This window comes from Gracilinanus agilis, chromosome 1 (genome assembly GCF_016433145.1).
Source record: "Gracilinanus agilis isolate LMUSP501 chromosome 1, AgileGrace, whole genome shotgun sequence".
In the NCBI taxonomy this organism is placed as follows: domain Eukaryota; kingdom Metazoa; phylum Chordata; class Mammalia; order Didelphimorphia; family Didelphidae; genus Gracilinanus; species Gracilinanus agilis.
Genome location: NC_058130.1, coordinates 423,159,541 through 423,178,217, shown reverse-complemented (window position 1 = coordinate 423,178,217; position 18,677 = coordinate 423,159,541). Strand labels below are relative to the sequence as shown.

Sequence of the window (18,677 nt, the reverse complement as noted above, 5' to 3'; positions counted from 1 at the left end):
CAACATATACACTTATAAGTATATATAAAAGAAATTCAAGCTAATTTAGTAGAGGAAACACTAGAAGCAATGGTAAAGGGCATCTGAAAAGGTCATTTGAGCTGAGCTTGGAAGGTAACTAGGAATTTTAAAGTGAAGAAGGAAATATATCCCAAGTACAGGGGGGTAACCTGGGCAACAGCATGGAAGACAGGAGAGGGAGTGTTTGTATGTGTAAGGACCAGAGAGAAGGCCAACCTGGCTAGTTTGAAGAATATGTGAAGGGCTTTTTATCTACTTTCCATTTTCCAGTGCTAGTAGCGTGTAGAAAAAGGACAGACGAGGCTATTTGAATTGCATGCCATATGTTTCTCTCAAAAGCAGACCAGTCTCCTTTTGGATAATTTGATTCTTAGAAAATTTTCTTTATATCAAGCCTGAATTTGTCTCTTCGGTAACCAGTTGCTCCCAGTTATGGGCTGGGGTCAAATGAACCAAGACTCATCCCTCTTCCACTTAAGGACAATTATAATATATACTTATTGCAGTCAGTCTTCTGTTCTTCCTACTAACCATCCTCTGGGCAGTGAGGTAGTGTAGTGGATAGAGCACTGGGCCTTGGAGTCGGAAGACTTGAGTTCAAATCTGCCTAAGACAGTAGTAGTATGACCCTGGGCAAGTTACTTAAGTCTCTTTGTCTTAATTTCTTCATCTGTAAAATGAGCTAGAGAAGGAAATGGCAGGCCACTCTAATATCTTTGCTAAGAAAACCCTAAAAGGAGTCTCAAAGAGTCAGACTTAACTGAAAATGACTAAACAATAACAACCATCTTCAGTTGCTCTATTAATTCTCCCTTTGCAGTTCTCTGAAGACCTTTATCACCCTGATTTCCCTTGTTTGGATGTTTTTAAAGCTTATCAAAGTCCTTTCCAAAATACCATGCCCAGAAGTGAAGGCAGGATACCAAATGAGATCAGACCAAAGGACAATGGAGCTTTTGCTTCTCTAGGTCAGTATGATATACTTCTCAATGCAGTCATAAGAGATTGAATTAACTGATTTTGAAGTCCCCAAATCTGACTTTGAAGTCCCCAAATCTTATTAAATGAGCTTAATTCTTTTGTCCCCACCCAACTCTTAATTGGGGAAGTTGAACAAACAAAATAGTTTATATTTACTGTATGTCACCTTATCTGAAGTCACAATTGCCACCACTACTCCCCCCCACCCCATTTCTTGTATTCTGTTTTCCCTTTATCTTTATTTTATTTTAATAACAAATGACACATAAGTTTTCCAAAGTTATATGATTCATGTTGTCTCCCTCCACTCTCCTAGAGTTGATAAGCAATTCAACCTGGGTATAAATGTATTATCATACAAAACATATTTCCATATTCATTTTTTAAGTGAATAATCATATAAAACCAAAACCCCCAATCACATACCCCAATAAACAAGTGATAAATCATATTTTTCATCTGCATTTCTACTCTTAACAGTTCTTTCTCTAGAGGTGGATAGCATTCTTTTTTTAAGTCCCTCAGAATTGTCCTGGATCAATGTATTGCTTTTAGTAGCAAAGTCTATCACACATCTGATTGTTCCATATTTCAGTTACTGTGTATAATGTTCTCCTGGTTCTGCTTATTTTACTCTGCATCATTTCACATAGGTCTTTCCAGCTCTTTCTGAAATCATCCTGCTCATCATTCCTTATAGCACAATAGTATTCCATCACCATCATATACCACAATTTGTTCAGTCATTCCCCAATTGAGAGACATTCCTTTAGTTTCCAATTCTATTGCCTCCACAAAAAGCTCGGCTGTAATTTTTTGTGCAAATAGGCCTTTTCCCATTAAAAAAAAATCTCTTTGGGATAAGGACAGAGGTGGTACTGCTGGATCAGAAGGTATGCATTCTTTTATAGCCCTTAGGGCAAAATTCAAAATTACCCTCCAGAATGGTCAGATCAATTCACAACTCCACCAGCAGTGCATTAGTGTCCTAATTTTGCCACATTCCCTCCAACATTTATTATTTTCCTTTACTGTCATATTGGCCAATCTGATAGGTAGAAAGAAGGTGGTACACCTCAAGAGTTGTTTTAATTTGTAGTTCTCTAATAAGAAGGGATTTGGAATATTTTTTCATATGATTATTGATGGCTTTGATATCTTTATCTGAAAACTGCCTATTCATATTCTTTAATAATTTATCAATTGCAGTATGACTTGGAATTCTTACAAATTTGACTTGGTTTGAGAAATGAGGCTTTTATCACATTTGTTTTTTTCTGTTTGTTGCTTCCTTTTTCCATAGATGATAGGTAAATACTATTTATTATTTTAAGAAAAGGCCCTTTTATTCTTATGCTTTCTAGTGTTTTCAATAGGAATGAGTGTTGTATGTTATCAAAGGATTTTTCTGCATCTATTGAGATAATCATGTGATTTGTTAGTCTGATTATCAATATAGTCAATTATGCTGGTTTTCCTAATAACAAGCCTTGCATTCCTGGTATAAATCCTATCTGGTCATATAGGAATAATCCCTGTGATATACTGCTTTAGCTTCTTTGCTAGTATTTTATTTATGCCACTTCTACTTTTAAAAACTCTAGAGTCATAATAAATTCCAGTTTACTTCCATTTTAACTTTGCAAATGTTTTAAGTTTTAAGTGGGTTTCTTGGAAAGCAAACTTCTCTACAAATGAATAAAGGTTTCTGCTCAATTACATTCCAATAAAAATAACAAAAGAAATGGATTAATATTATAAAACTATGAACTGTCCAGATTAATTGAATATGAAATAGAGAATTAAAGCAATACAATCTCAGAGAAAAGCATAGATGAACTCCCAAAGGAAAAAACAAACAAAAATCCCTGGGACTACAGATGGATTGAAAAGTGAATTTTGTCATTCAAAGGATAATTGCACAAACAATCAAAATAGCAAAAGAAAAGAGTCTTCAATCTTACTCTCCCTTTTTCTTTTTAAATAAAAAAGACTTTGATTTATATATATAAAAAAAGGTTGATCTGATATTAGGAAAACTAGAAGCATCATCAACCAAATTAATAACAAGCAAAAATAATGTTTTTATCAATAAATGCAAAGTTTTCCAACATATAATTATTTCTGTTAAAACAATACAAAAACCTAAACACGAAAACAAAAATAAAAACCCTAAACATTTGAAAAAATGGGAATAAGTGGTCTTTTCCTTAGTTTCTTAAGTAGTATCCATCTAAAACCAAATGTCAGCATTATGTGCAATACGAATAAACTAGAGTCTTTCCAATAAGACCAGGGATAAACAATGATCTACATTATGACCACTATTATTTAATAAAGTACTAGAGATGACAATTATAGCAATAAAACAATAAAAAGGAATCAAGAGAATAAACACAAAAAGCCAGTGGAAATAATAAACAACTTTAGCAAAGTTTCAGGATACAAAATAAACCCCAATAAATCATCAGCATTTCCATATATTTTCAACACAACTCAGCAGTAAGAAGTAGAAAGAGAAATTCCATTTAAAATCATCCTAAACAATGTAAAATTTTTAGGAATCTATTTAACCAAGACAAACACAGGAACACAACCACAAAACTTTCCACACAATTAAAACTAGATCTAAATAATTGGAAAAACATTAATTGCTCATGGGTAGGATGAGCTAATATAATAAAAATGACAATCCTACCCAAATTATTTTACTTATTTTGTGCCATACCTATCAAACTAACAAGAAACTTTTTTACCGAATTAGAGAAAATTATAACAAAGTTCATTTGGAACAAGAAAAGATCAAAAATATCAAGGGAACTAATGAAAAAAAAATGTGAAGGATGGGGACCTAGCAGTACCAGATCTTAAACTGTACTATAATGCAGTGTTGATCAAAACAATATGGTATTGGCTAAGAGACAGAAGGACAGATCAAAGGAATAGACTTGGGATAAATGACCTCAGCAAACTGGTGTTCGATAAACTCAAAGACCCCAGCTTTTGGGACAAGAAAAACTGCTGGGAAAATTGGAAAACAGTATGGGAGAGATTAGGTTTATATCAACATCTCATGCCCTATAGGAATATAAATTCAGAATGGGTGAATGACTTAAATATAAAGAAGGAAATTATAAGTAAATTAGATGAACCTAAAATAGTTTACCTGCCAGATTTATGGGAAAGGAAGGAATTTAAGATTGATAAGCAAGAGATAGAGAATATTACAAAATGTAAAATGAATAATTTTAATTACATTTAATTAAAAAGTTTTTCTACAAATAAAATCAATGCAACCAAAATCTGAAGGGAAGCAAGAAATTGGGGGAAAAAATCTTTTTTTTTGGAACAAAAACCTCTGACAAAGGTCTAATTACTCAAATTTATGAGGAGCTAAACCAATTATACAAAAAAATCAAGCCATCCTCCAACTGATAAATGGGCAAGGGACATGAATAGGCAATTTTTAGATAAAGAAATAAAAATATCAATAGGCACACAAAAAGGTGTTCTAAATCTCTTATAATTAGAAAAATGCAAATCAAAACAATTCTGAGGTACCATTTCAAACATAGCAGACTGGTTAATATGACAGCAAAGTAAAGTAATAAATGTTGGAGGGGATGTGGTAAAATTGGGACACTAATGCATTACTAGTGGAGTTATGAATTGATCCAACCATTCTGGAAGGCAATTTGGAACTATGCCCAAAGGGCTTTAAACAACTGCCTGCCCTTTGATCTAGTCATACCACTGCTGAGTTTGTACCCCAAAGAGATAATAGAGAAAAATATGTGTACAGAAATATTTATCGCTGAGCTCTTTGTGGTAACAAAAAATTGGAAAATGAGGGAATGCCCTTCGATTGGGGAATGGCTGAACAAGTTGTGGTATCTGTTGGTGATGGAATACTATTGTGCTCAAAGGAATAATAAACTGGAGGAATTCCATGTGAACTGAAAGGACTTCCAGGAATTAATGCAGAGCGAAAAGAAGCAGAACCAGGAGAACATTGTACAGAGAGACAGATACACTGTGGCACAATCAAACATAATGGACTTCTCTACTAGCAGCAATGCAATGATCCAGGACAATTATGAGGGACTTAGAAGAAAGAATGCTATCCACACCCAGAGAAAGAACTGTGGGAGTAGAAACAGAAGAAAAACAACTGCTTGATCACATGGTTTGATGGGAATATGATTGGGGATGTAAACTCTAAACTATCACTCTATTACAAATATTAATAATATGGAAAGACGTCTTGATCAATGGAATTGCTCGTTGGCTACAGAAGGGATGGGAGGGAAAGAACATAAATCATGTAACCATGAAAAAACACCCTGAAATAATTAAAAAATAAATGAACTTTTAAAAAAGGAGAGAATAAGCACACAAAATGTAAAGACAGTTAGTGGAAACTACATAAGATATGGTGGCTTACTTAGAGAAGCCTAGAGAGTCAACTTAAAATTAAATGAAACAGGGATAGTGAGATGGCTCATTGGATAGAGTGCCAGGCCTCAAAATGGGAGGTTCTGGGTTCAAATTTGACCTTAGATACTTCCTAGTGGTGTGACCCTGGGCAAGTCATTTAACTCCGATTATCTAGCCCTTACTGCTGTTCTGCTTTGGAACTGATACTTTAGTATCAATTCTAAGAGAAGGTAAGGTTTAAAAGAATTAAATGAAATAATAGATTCAGTAAAGTTGTAATATATAAAATAAATCTATATAAAACATCAGCCCTTCTGTAACTTACTAAGAAAACCTTGTAAGAAGGTATAGAAAGAGTAATTCCATTTAAAATAACTATAAAACATACAAAATACTTGTGAGTGTATCCTAACAGTATATATAGAAGAATTACAATAATACAATTATAAAACACTTAATGAAAATGCAGACATAATTGGAAAAATATTAACTGCTCATGACTGAGTTAATATAATAAAAAAATAATTCTATGTGGATTAATTCACTATTTAGTGCTCTACCAATCAAATTGCCAAACCATTATTCTAAAGCCAAAAAAAAAAAATTAATTTAATGTTAGCAAAATTCACCTGGAGGAACAAAAAGTCAAGAATTTCAAGGGAAATTTAAAAAAAAGTGGGAAGGAAATCTAACAATACCAGACCTCAAAATTATACTACCAAGCAGTAGTGAAAACAATTTGGTTAAATCATATAAAAAATATTAAGTTGATCAGTGGAACAGATTAGGTATACAACATATAGAAGGAAATCAATCTAGTAATTCAGTGCTTGGTAAACCCAAAGACAATAGTTACGGGGATAAAAACTCACTATTTGACAAAAACCAATGAAAAATCAATGTCAGAAATTAGGTATTGGTTTAATATCTCAAGTCACATACCAAAATAATGAAATAAAAACCCTTCCCAGATGGATGGGAGATGATAACCACACACCTAGGGAATTATCTAGGCCATTAAAGCACAAATTCCTTGGCTTTAGAAACAAAATTTAATTTTATAATAGGAATAAAGGGAAATGATAGTAATTTCCTAAAAACTATATATCTAATTTCCACTCACCCACTTTCACCTCACAATGAATTAGTTCTCCTTGAGAATTCACTCAAGTTACTCTAAACTCCTTATTTCTAATTAAACCCCCCAAAACCAGCTATCTGACTATAAACTAACCTAATTAATATGGATTACAAAAAAAGGATAAATAGGAAGGACTCACAGATGTAGTTACCTAAAGCCTGGGGTTGTTCTTGGGGATACCCAGAGTCCCAGATGACCAAACTCTGGGTTTTACCTTGACCAAGTAGATTTCTGACAGATCGTTCTCAGACAGATGGTCTCTGTACTTCAGGGAATAAGCAGTATACTCCAAGGCAAATACTCCAACACAAGAATCACTAATCTTTCCACAAAATTAGGATTCCCAGTGAAAATGCCAGAGTAAAATCCTTTTTCCCAGCTAAGTCAAAGCCAGATTCAGAGTGCCCATTAGTTTCCAGTAAAAACTCCCAAGATCCTTTTCTCCTTGTTAGAATCTTCTCCCAGGGCTTGTATCCAAATTCTCCTTTCCTCTTAAAGCTAAACTATGAAATTTACTCTGTCCCTTACTTAATTCCTACAATATGTTCACTTAAATTCAGTCCAAAGAAGTCTTTCCAGGTTTCTTTAAACTTATCCTTTTGCCTTGACTCAGATACAAACAGTGATCACAAATTAAGAAGTACAAGGAAAATATTACCTTTCATTACTATGGAAAGGGGTCAAGGTTCATGACCAAAAAATGGATAAAGAGCATCACCGAAAGTAAAATGGACAGTTATGACGACATAAAATTTAAAGTTTTTTTGATTAAACAAAACTAAGTTTAAATTACCAGAGTAAGTTAACTGGTGAGAAAAGAAGTCTTTCCAGCAATTGTGTCTAATAAAGGTTCTATTTCCAAAACATGTAAGAAACTGAAGAGTAAGAACTATGCCCCCAGTAGATAAAGAGTGAAAGCATATGTATGAACAGGCAGTAAAGGAAGATAACCAAACTACTTACAAACCTGGGGGAAAAGCTCCAAATCACTAACAGAACAATGCAAATTAAAGCAATTCTGACATTTCATTGCACCTACCCATGAGAATGGAAATAAGATTCTATAGTTTAAAAATCAGGACACTTATTCTCCAATCTGATAGTCCCTCTCTCTCCCACTGTTCACAATCTTTCAAAGAGACTTAACAGTGACTTAGCAATCAATTGCTAGGTATTTATTTCAGTACATGAGGCTTTTCATTTGGGCCTGGTGAGGTGAGCCCATCAAAAGCAGTTGGGTGATTTCTTATTAAATCTCTATCTTGGATATCAATTCTCTATCCTTTGTTACTGTCCCATCTATCTCAAGATGACTATTCCAAACATGTGAAGACTTCCCCCGGTGGAATGAGAATAATTTATTCCAATGTCCATGAGGATGGTTGAAGCTGGTGCTTTGGAGCACTTAGAATTTGTAATGAGACCAAAAACACTAAGATCATCCATTACTCCCAGGGCTATCACAAGTCATCTTAACTTTTGTCTTGCTTGCTACTGAACTTTGATGACTCTGGGAGAGAGAGGCTTTGAGTAACTGCCTAACTTAAATCTAATCCTTACACATCAAGACATCACCCTGTGATATCATGGTCTCCTCTGAAAATGAAGGACAAATAACATCAAGTTCAAGAAGCAGTTTGATTCCTACTTTGATACTTTAGTTTTCTCCAAATAGATTAAAAAACAAAAGTACTTTTGTTATCCTTAGCTTTCCTGATATTACTCAAATGGGAATAAAACTTACTTTTGTCTTTATCCTCTCTTACCTGCTTTTTCTTCTACTGCTTATACATTTCTTAAAAATTCAAGTTGGATTCTCTGGGCATACGTTTGCTCATCTCAAAAATAGCAAGTTTTGGCTAGATGGCCTTCAGGATCTTTTCCAGCTATAAACTATGATCCTATATTCCAGATTCTTAATAAATGCTTGTTGAAAGAATGAGAATAAAAAATGAAATTCAATTTGCTGAGTTTCTTTTATGGCCACAATAGTTTCTTTAGATAATTCCTCCTTGGAATTCCATTATTGAATGCTTTCCATTTCCTTTATGCTGAACTTCCCAAAATAATTTTAAGTTATGCAATCCTACCTAATCCCACTCTGAATGTCTTGAAATCTCTCTCTTAAAATTTAAAAATGAAGGTTAGATTATGTTTTTCTCTTTCAGAACATTTTCCCTAATTGAGTCTTCTTTTAAAGATTATCATTAAAGGAAGTCAAGAAGTCATTCTTAGCTGCTCTACATTGGGTAGCAGCTGAGCTCTTAAAGAACAAAAAATAGGAAATCCTCCAAATTGTTAACATAGCATGATTTTCACTAAGGATTGTGATCTGATTTTCAAACTCATCTATTTCTTCTTTCTGTCTAGTTGGTCTATAATATGCCTCATTTGACAAAATTGTTTCTGTTTCTGTCTTCATTGATCATCATACCTAACTACTTTCTGCACCTTGCTCCCTTCATTGTGCTCTTTGAATCCCTTTATATATAGCCTCCTAATCCTCAATGCTACTCTGGTGTCTCTTTTACCTATCCTTTTTTTTTTAATACAGGTAGATCCAGGCACAGATTTCAATCCATCAATGATACCTATGACATCATATTTGCTTCCTTGAGTTGGGATGTTGCATTTGTGTATTAATATTTAAGTCCTGGGTTTTTAATACTGACTCCTTCCTTGTTTACTATTGTTAACTTCTGGGAGTCTACAATACTATTCTCTACGGTACCTTAGTGGCAGTTTTCTGTTTCTCTTCCTGTCTACTTTTCAGCTTAAAAGTCCTTTTACCTGCATTTGAAATACTAGGCAAATCCCATCTTTTCCCAGACTTTATTGGATATCTTTTGCCGATAAAAAAGAGTATATCTTTTTAAGTACACAAAGCTTATTCTCGAATATGATCTTCTTCAGCAGTTCAAGTCCCACATCATATTCTCCCTTCTGAGGTTTTGTTTCCAAGTGGTAGCAGTGATGAAAACACCACTTATATGCCTATGTTCTTCAGTTTCTTGCCCCAAACTATGTAATCTTTGCCAATGCTATCTAGGTTCTTTACAACAGCATGATCTATCTGTACATGACTCACCATAAGTCAGATGAATGAATAATATATTTTTAAAATTCTTACTATGTACAAAGCACATCAGATATTAAAGATAGTTTCTGCTCTCAAGGAACTGCCTTTCTAATGAGGAGATAACATATACAGAAGGTTTTGGCTATAAGTCAGTTGAAAGGACCTCTAGTCCTTAGGGTACAGGGGCAAAGCAGATGATAATGTATCTTCTTTAATGTCATTTCCAACAAAAGGGTGGTGATCTTAGTCATCTGGTTTGGCAAGCTTTGAGAGGTTCTCCTAAAAATCTTGGATGCATAACCAAGAAGACAGCAGAACTCTATCTTTCAAGACCAACAAATTGATGTGTTGATGTACTCTCAGTAGGGGGGATTCACTAACTACTATTACTAACACCTTTTTGCCTTCTCATTCTTATGGAATGACTGAACATCTGTCAACACCCATGTTGACAGTATCAAGCCTTGATATTTAAGCAGGTTCTTCTTCAGGATCTAGGTCTCTCTTCTTTAGGTAATTTATAATTGATTTCAAATTTACTATTTTTTTTTCTAATTTAGTAAGTAGAGCAAACTAATTTAGCAAATATTTTCACGGTCTGAGAGTATAAGCAGCCAACTGCCACATTGACAATAGTTGTTTTTTTTTTTTTTAAACCCTTAACTTTTGTGTATTGGCTCCTTGGTGGAAGAATGGTAAGGGTGGGTAATGGGGTTCAAGTGACTTGCCCAGGGTCACACAGCTGGGAAGTGTCTGAGGCCTGATTTGAACCTAGGACCTCCTGTCTCTAGGCCTGACTCTCAATCCACTGAGCTACCCAGCTTCCCCCTGTAGTTGTTTTTTGTTGAAACAGATGTGACTGTTTTAATTTTTTTCTGATATTTATTTGTGTTTCCCATTTCCTGCATCTTCCACTCTCTTATAAAGTATTCAAACTATATTGGTATAGGCCTTCTGTGTTGTCCATAAGCATTTAGCTTTTAAAATTTTCTTAATCACAAACTAGGTTTTTCTATTATATTTCTCATCATCTTTTCCTATGACCCATTTTGCCCTGAAGCCACCAAGTATATGTTGATTTCATCTAAATTTTTCCTAAAATTGCTCTTCCTCCACATTCACAGAAACAAACATTGGTTACCTAAAACATAGTTAGAAAAACCAATTTTCCAAAAGTATTGTTTTCTATAATTTTTCATCAGAAACATATACCATTTTTAAAATTACAAGTGCCCTTTGCAGAACAAGCTAGTGACCTAAATATCATTTGTAACCTTGTTTCTAGGTGAAACAACTAAGCTAGTAAATGAATGTTAGGAATACAATTAGTGGCTAGATAAAATATATGTAAATCAATTTCTTCAAACTATTCTCTTAGTCTGAATATTATACTAAGCGACCAGAGTTTAAAAAAGAAACAGCATCCCTTGAATAAACATCAGGTATTTTTCTAAAAATGGTGAGCTGAAAAGACTTTTTTTTTTTTTTTTGGCAAATAGATATGATATTATCTTATAAGTCGTTCTTTGAAAAATTTTAGCTAGTCACTGTTTGCCTATTTTAAAAAATTATTTTAATTCTTACCTAAAGTATGTCCTTGCTGTATACTTCATTTTCAAAGGAGAAAAATCTGGAGATTTGAAAGTGTTAAATATTTTCCTTATCAGAAGTGACTTTCATATAAATATCCTTATATGCTGGAAATTTCTATTGCTGAAGATATTCACAATATTATAATAAATGAATTTAAAAGAAATATTCAACTGAAATGCAGAAATATGCAAAAAATTGTTGGTGATCCCTTCCAAAGACAGGGTATTCTCTGGAACAATTTATTTTTATGTGCTTGTATTGAACTAAACTGATACATTAATCAATTTACAAGGATTCAAAAAGTAACTAAACTGATACATTAATCAATTTACAGGATTCAAAAAGACATCTTCAGTGTAATAATGCCATCTGGCCCAAATGTGAATAATTTTTTTTTAATTACCATCTGTCTTAGAATCAATATTGCATATTGATTCCAAGGCAAAAGAGCAGTAAGGGCCAGGGAATGGGGGTTAAGTGATTTGGCCAGGGTCACACAGCAAGTGTCTGAGGCTAGATTCAAACCCAGGATCTTCCATCTCTGGGCCTGGCTCTCAACCCACTGAGCCACCTAACTGTCCTCTATTCTATTTTTTTCTTAATGGAATCTATCTGGTCATGACATGCCCCACCCCCCCAACTATAGAAAACTACAATTTCCCCATATTTCACTGGCTTTATCTAGCTATAGTCTCTCCAAGTTTTAATGCTTTACCTTTCCAAAAATAGAAACTAATCTTAAAGGCATTTCATCTTTAACTTAGCTACTCATTTCTTCTTTCAGTCAAACTGCCTAATTAAAAAACAGGAATTTAGCATGTTAGTAACTATTATTCCCCCAAGCAATCATAAACATTGCTCAGCTCATAGAGCTTCTCCCCCTCGTCAATAAAGATGTTGTTACATCTCATTATATGGTTAGAATTCAAAATTTGAAAACTAATTACTGAATCCCCCATTTTCAAGAAGACAAGACAGACAGACTAAAGAGGAAGGTTTTGTAAATCATGAATCTTTTGTCTGTATGGGTACTTTTTTCAACATATACCTTAACCTCTCAGAATCTTTAGTATATGACGGACAAATTACTGTGGCCAAAATATTCTATCATCTAGTGTCCAATCAAACTTCTATTGATGATCCTCTCAAAAAAGCTGAGTCCATGATAATAAATACTGCAAAGTCCATACTGGAAGCTGTTCCAACCTGATAGATCTTGCCAGGGCTTATGCTCTTCTGGCAGCACCTCTGAGAACAATTCCACAACAGAGCACCAGAGCCAGACCAGAAAAGAGGCCTAATTTCATTAGCAAGTAAGCTAGGCTAAATCCCAGTCTTTTCTTTGCCTCTATTATTATTATTAGGCTATATCGTGACTCTTCAAATATCCCCAAAAGAAGAAGACAATAAGATCTGGTTAACGGGTAATTATGAAGTCTGAATCTCTTTCAATTCCAATTTAACCTTTAAAAGTAGGCCTTACATACTACATTACCACGTAGTATGGGGACCAGAAGCAAAAATGTAGGAAAGAGACAAATGGTGTAACTGGATGGAATAAATGCAAGAACAAATTGAAATAGGTTCTATGCATGTCTCCAGTTTCATTCATTTCTTTTCTGATGGGATCTCCTAAAGGGGAGAAACCATCTCTTATTATGAAACAAAATATGTATATCCAGGAGTAATCAATAAAGCTAAATAGCAATTTTTAAAAATTAAGGCAGCAATCACCAAAATGTGCTTTTATTACTCTCATGGAAAGCTATATAGGATAATCAGAAAAAGATGTAAAAGAATCACTTTTCCTAATTATCCTCAAAAATAAAGTTAAATACAAAGAAAGATTAGTGAGTTAAACAGGGTTAAATAAAAACTCCTAAACTCTTGGAACAGCTTGCAATAAATCTTTACTTTTACAGAAAGCAAGTGAACAGTTGTCTTTTGTCTTTCTGTACACCGACTGACCTCATCTTCCCTCACAGCCATATTTAGTAAACTTTTCTATGGAAACAAGTCTTATAAAGGGACCAGTGTATATTAGTATGAGTCCACATAAATTATTCAGGACAGCTGTAACCAGATTTAACAGGGAGGTACATAGTCCACACATTTAATAACAGTGGGAGAGTATAACTGTGTTATGCTTTTAAAACCACAGGTTTCCATGGAATCAACAAGGAATTAACCTAAATCAATGGTATTGAAATGTACTAATAATCTAGTTTTGGAATAATAATGGGAACCCAGTTCTAGGTCAACAGGAATGTAAATAGCAAGAATTGCAATCATATTTAATATAAAGATGGAAAAGAAGAGAATGTGGCATGGGAATTAAGAAGTATGAAAAAAGAGAATTTTAACTCTGTAGCTAATGGATCAATTGGTTTGATATGCCTAATTTGAGTTTTAAGCTCTATTGGTCAAATACTTTAATACTTGTATAATAATAAAGAAAGAGACAGGTAGAAGCTTTTGCAAAAGTCTGGTGCAAGACTCTGCAGAAGAGGTTTGGCCGCACACACAGAACTGAAAGAAGGGTTCCAGAATTTGGGGAAGGGATAAAAGAGAGAACCTGAAGGAGAAAGGGGTCCATTGGTCCTGGACACCTAGGAGAGCAGAGGGTTACTTCCTGTGGCCACCTTGTAACTGCCAGAAGGAGGTAACTAACCTTTCTCTACTGAAACTGGAGGTTCCTGAAAATTCCTGCTATTGAGAGATTATCACTCCTATCCCCTTCTCTAGTTATCATCAAAAGAGATCCTGAGGATATCAGTATTTCTGAGAAATCCAGATTGTGTCGGTGTGCAACTGCCAAGATCCAGTAACTACCAGTGAGAACAGCCCAGTCAGTCAGGTTGGCCCTAGGCCTCTGGCTTCGAGGATGAACTCACCATCAAACCTAGCTATCTTTTACCCGACAAAATATTTACTAGTCTCTAATTAATAGTGGACCAGTAGTTCAGGTTAGTTAGATTTCCTTTGGTAGAGAGAGAGTAGAAATAGAGTAGCCCTCAACTCTAAGAAGAAGGTCATGAGGGCCCATAGTTGGGATTTGGATGGAGGAATTAAAATCTATAGGTTAGGGACAACACTATCCTGGTCCACCACCCTATCCTTTGAGTTTGAAAAGTATAATAAACCAGATACTGTTTATAACAACTAAGAAGCAGTCAAATCTTGTTATAACATCAACTCCAAGTGAGGCCTACCTGGTGGGCCTACATCCTGTCCCCAACCAACTGTGAGTCATCACTTGTCTAAATATTGAGATATCAGCTCCATTAATTTAATATTTCACTTGTCTTAATAACCAGTCAATTTTAGGGAAAATAGAAATCAACTGAGACCTAATGAAAGAGTATCCACTAATACACACAAAATAATCAGAAATACTGGAAAAGTCTCTCAGTATAAATATCCACAGGAATATCACCTTTAGACAGGTACTGATGACACAGTGTCTAGACCTAGTATTCCCAGAAACAATAGCTAGCTTGTCATTTTACCAAACATCTACTAGATGATAAAAATAAATTTATCACCCTCTGCTTTGAACTTCAGGTAACATTAAGGTTCTTTTCCAAAATATAGAGGCCAAATTTTTTGGTACTCTTATTGTCACTCACATTCCCCATAACTAACAACACTGGTTATATTTTAAGTAAAATGGATCAGAATAAATGCCAATAAGTGGGTACAAGGAATAAAGATAAGAAGAATCAATAAATAGCAACCTTTGGGGGATGAGTGATACAGAATTGTAACTTGAAAATGTCCTGGGAAAGAAAAAAAATGTGCAGGTACAAACAGATTTCCCAAGAACTAACATGAAAATTATAAGATCAAAGGCCATTCTCCAAGACCTAAGTGGCCAAAGGGCTCGAACACATCTTTCTCAAAAGAAAAACTGCAAAACAATTCATGTGAAAGACTGTTCAAAGTCATTAATACACTAGAAAAATACAAACCAAAACAATTCTGTAGCCGGTAAATTAGCAAAAAATGACCATCAGAATTCCAAATATCTTTTAGGATATTTCTAGACTATGTTGTCCTGCTCATCTTAACTGTGGCCATCCTTTTCAACCTCTCCCAAAGAACTACTGAGACTGCCCCTGCATGTATAAGAGGTAAGTTAATTAGTAAAATAAAATTTTTCCAACTAGACTTACTGCTTAGGAGTCTAACCTGATTAACAATTGCTATTCTTGAAGTGTCAATAAGAAGCTGGAATATCACAATGAAAATAAAAGAGAATGAGCCAAAACTGGACCTGAGAATTAATTATGGAAACTCCAATAGGAGTTTTATTCAGCTTGTGCTAGATTAATAATGGTGCCCCAAATGACTTTTTGATTAGGACCCCACTCTTATAGTAAGGGCAATATTGATGTCATCTGATATACCCAATCATTTCTGTAGCAACTTAACCCTGGAGCTTCAACAGTTTCTATAGCTACCTCGTTTTTTTATAGGTGCCACATGGACTTCCTCCAAAACCTTCAACTTGCTTCATCAATGTTACCTGAGAATCACATTGGTTCCTTTAGAGATCTGATCAGAATCTCTTAAGAGTTCCCAAACATCAGTGCCTAAATGATCTTCTTGGCTCTCTAAGATTTGTTTCTACAGTTAAACTTCTTTTTTCTTAATATTCAAATATACTTAACAATTCTTCCAAATGTTCTCCAATTTTTATACATCGAGTACTTAATTAAGTGAACAGACTGCATTTTTTAAATGTTTACTACATCTTAAATACTGTTGAGCAGTCCTCTCAAGTAGCTCAGACTCAAATGTGGAAGACAATGCCTATACAAATAAAAAAAGGACAAAAATTAGTTTCTATCATACCACCTACCAATTCCAGTCAATCTCCTAATTAACTGCACCAGTGTACTCTGGTTTTCTTAATTATTTTATGCTCAGAAAATAAAATTAAGGAAAAGATAAACCAGGGGAAAAGTTAAGCTTGTAGTTTAAAATTTCACTAACTACTAATTCATACTTACCATTGGATAATGCTTGTTGAAGTTCATTGTCAGATATTACTCCACTCCTGTCTTTATCAACCCTATGAAATATTTGAAATACATTTTAACAATGATTATAAAGAAATTTAACAGAATTGCTTTATACTACTAAAGAGAAGTAAGCTTCTCCCATCTTTTTCACTCTGTCCTGGCTTCAGATAATATATTTTTCAAAAGAATACAATTTCTTTGGCTATTTTGGAAACAAAACTATATATATATCTACATATCTGTTTCTATAAATACATGTAAATAAATAAAAATATCAGTCAGATGTGGAGGCACAGGCTTATAATCCCAGGTATTAGTAGGTAAAACTTAGGAGGGCTGAGCTGCAGTGAACTACCAAGATCAGGTGTCTTCACAGGCACCACTAAGAAAGGAAGGTCAAAGATCTCTGGCTGGATCAGCCCTGAGATCATCTTGGGAGTAGTGCCTGTACTTCAGCCTAAGATAGATGAGAGACATAGTCTTTAAATACAATGTATTTTTGCTTGTGTATTTGAATTTTTTTAAACTGGTTTCTAGTAACTATACTTTCTAAAATCACATTCTAGGTCTTAGGTGGGCTGTGAATCATGCTCATTAATTTCAACTTTTCCTAACCTTTAGTTTTTGCTTGTCATTCTGCCCATGCATGCTTGTTGACTGATTTTTTTTTGTCGTTGCTGTTCCTTTTTTCAGCCTCTTGGCTTTATATTTCCTTCTTTGCAGAGTACCTACCCATAATGTCCTTTCCCAAACCCTTATTAATTAGAAAAACCCTCACTTTCAAACATGGAGCCCTTCCAATAACAACCAGTCCCTGAAGACAAGTGGAAACATTCTGTACACCAAGGAAACAGAAAGTGAGCCACCAACTTAACTAGTTTCTTCTGTATTTCTTTCACAGATCTTAGGCATATAGTTCTAATCATTATATAAAAGCAAGGGTTTTCCTTTTCCAAATTTAGCATTCTCCAGGTTCTGCACTCTCAGCCAAGTGTAAACAACTGAGAAGAGAGCCTGGTGCAATGGAAAAATCTGAAGTGAGAGGATCTGAATAAATCCTGACTGCCTTTTACTACCCTTTGTGACCTTGGGCAAGGCACTACCTCTATAGGCTTTAGATTCCTCATCTATCAAAATAAGAGCTGTCAAATTAGATCATTTCTAAGATGCCTTCCAGCTTTATAACCTATCATTTAATGACCCAGAAATACCATAGTACCCTAAAATCTGGCATTAAGATAATAGATCTCAGGGCACCTAGATACTGGAGTTGGCATTGGTATTGTATTGAAGGGTTTAAGGGACCCGAATTCAGCCGTTCAACATTTAGTTTAATAATCTTGGACAAATTATTTTAACTTCCCGGGGCCTCAGCTTCCTCATCTCTAAAACGAGGGGGCTGGAATATGTGGTTCAAAGCCCACTCATTCTCTACATCTATGATAATATGATCTAAGGGCACTGGATAGACTCTGAAAAGGGAAGGGAAGGGAGAGGTGTATGTCTGGGAAGCAGGGAAAGGCACAATGCCAAAAGGATTCGAGGATTCTACTCTCTCCTAGATTACATTCAATTCAACAAGCATGAATTACGTGTAAACTGGGCATAAACTGAGCACTGGGGGATGGGCTACTGGCAAAGTTCGAGGAAGACACGGATTCTTGTCTCTGTAGCCCTAAGGGGCAACCTAATCTGGTGCAATGGAGCCCAGAGATGGGGGTTGGAATCTCAGCTCGGCTTCTCACCGACAGTGCCCGCCCACTTGCCTCTCTGGGCCTCAGTTTCCTTACCTCTACCACGAGGTTGTATAGATTGTACAGTTATAAGAAAAGAACTGAGTCAAGGGTCACCCTCTGGGATCCCGTGCTTGAGGCATGCGGAACGCCCGGACCCAGAGGCAGCCCCTCTCCCCAACCCCAGCCCCTGCCTCATATTGCCTAGGGGGAGAGGGGCCAGACCCGCCGGGAGCTGGTGAGAAGAGGGGAACCCGGGACCGGGACCAGCGCATCCTTACCGCTGAAAGACGTTCCAAAGGAAGCTCTGATCCGGGAGAGAAGCGGCAACGGCGGGCCCGGGGCCAGAACCGCCCCCGGGGCCCGTCCGGTAAGGGTAGGTGGCCATGGGCCGAGCAATAGAAGAGTAAGCCAAAAGGTTGTGTAGCGCGGACTAGAGAGAATGGCACAGCGGGGTTCCTTCACTTCCGCTTTCTGCGCCGGGGCGGAGGAGCCGGAAGAAAGGAAGGTTACTTCCTGTCGAATAGCCCACCTCCGGGAAGGTGGGGAAAGGTCGGGTAGGGTGTCACGTGGACCAGGGCTGCCAGTCCACGATCGAGGGCCGTGTTGCTTGGCAACGGATGGGCGCCAGGCACTGGAAACCGCCAAACTTCCGGGGAAGGGGT

At 35.7% G+C, this 18,677-nt stretch overlaps 1 protein-coding gene across 3 annotated transcripts in view; it reads right to left on the bottom strand.

Annotated features, from left to right (window-relative positions):
- Positions 1–18,481, bottom strand: part of PDCD6 (programmed cell death 6) — a 33,742-nt gene extending 15,261 nt beyond the window's left edge. For all 3 annotated transcript variants that reach the window (XM_044657859.1, XM_044657860.1, XM_044657861.1), the window contains exons 1-2: positions 18,294–18,481; positions 16,268–16,329 (exon numbers count right to left, since the gene is read on the bottom strand). In XM_044657859.1, the coding sequence (XP_044513794.1) occupies positions 16,268–16,329; positions 18,294–18,400 (169 nt within the window). In that variant the 5' untranslated portion in view covers positions 18,401–18,481. The remainder of the gene's footprint in view (positions 1–16,267; positions 16,330–18,293) is intronic.
- Positions 18,482–18,677: the final 196 nt, after the last annotated feature.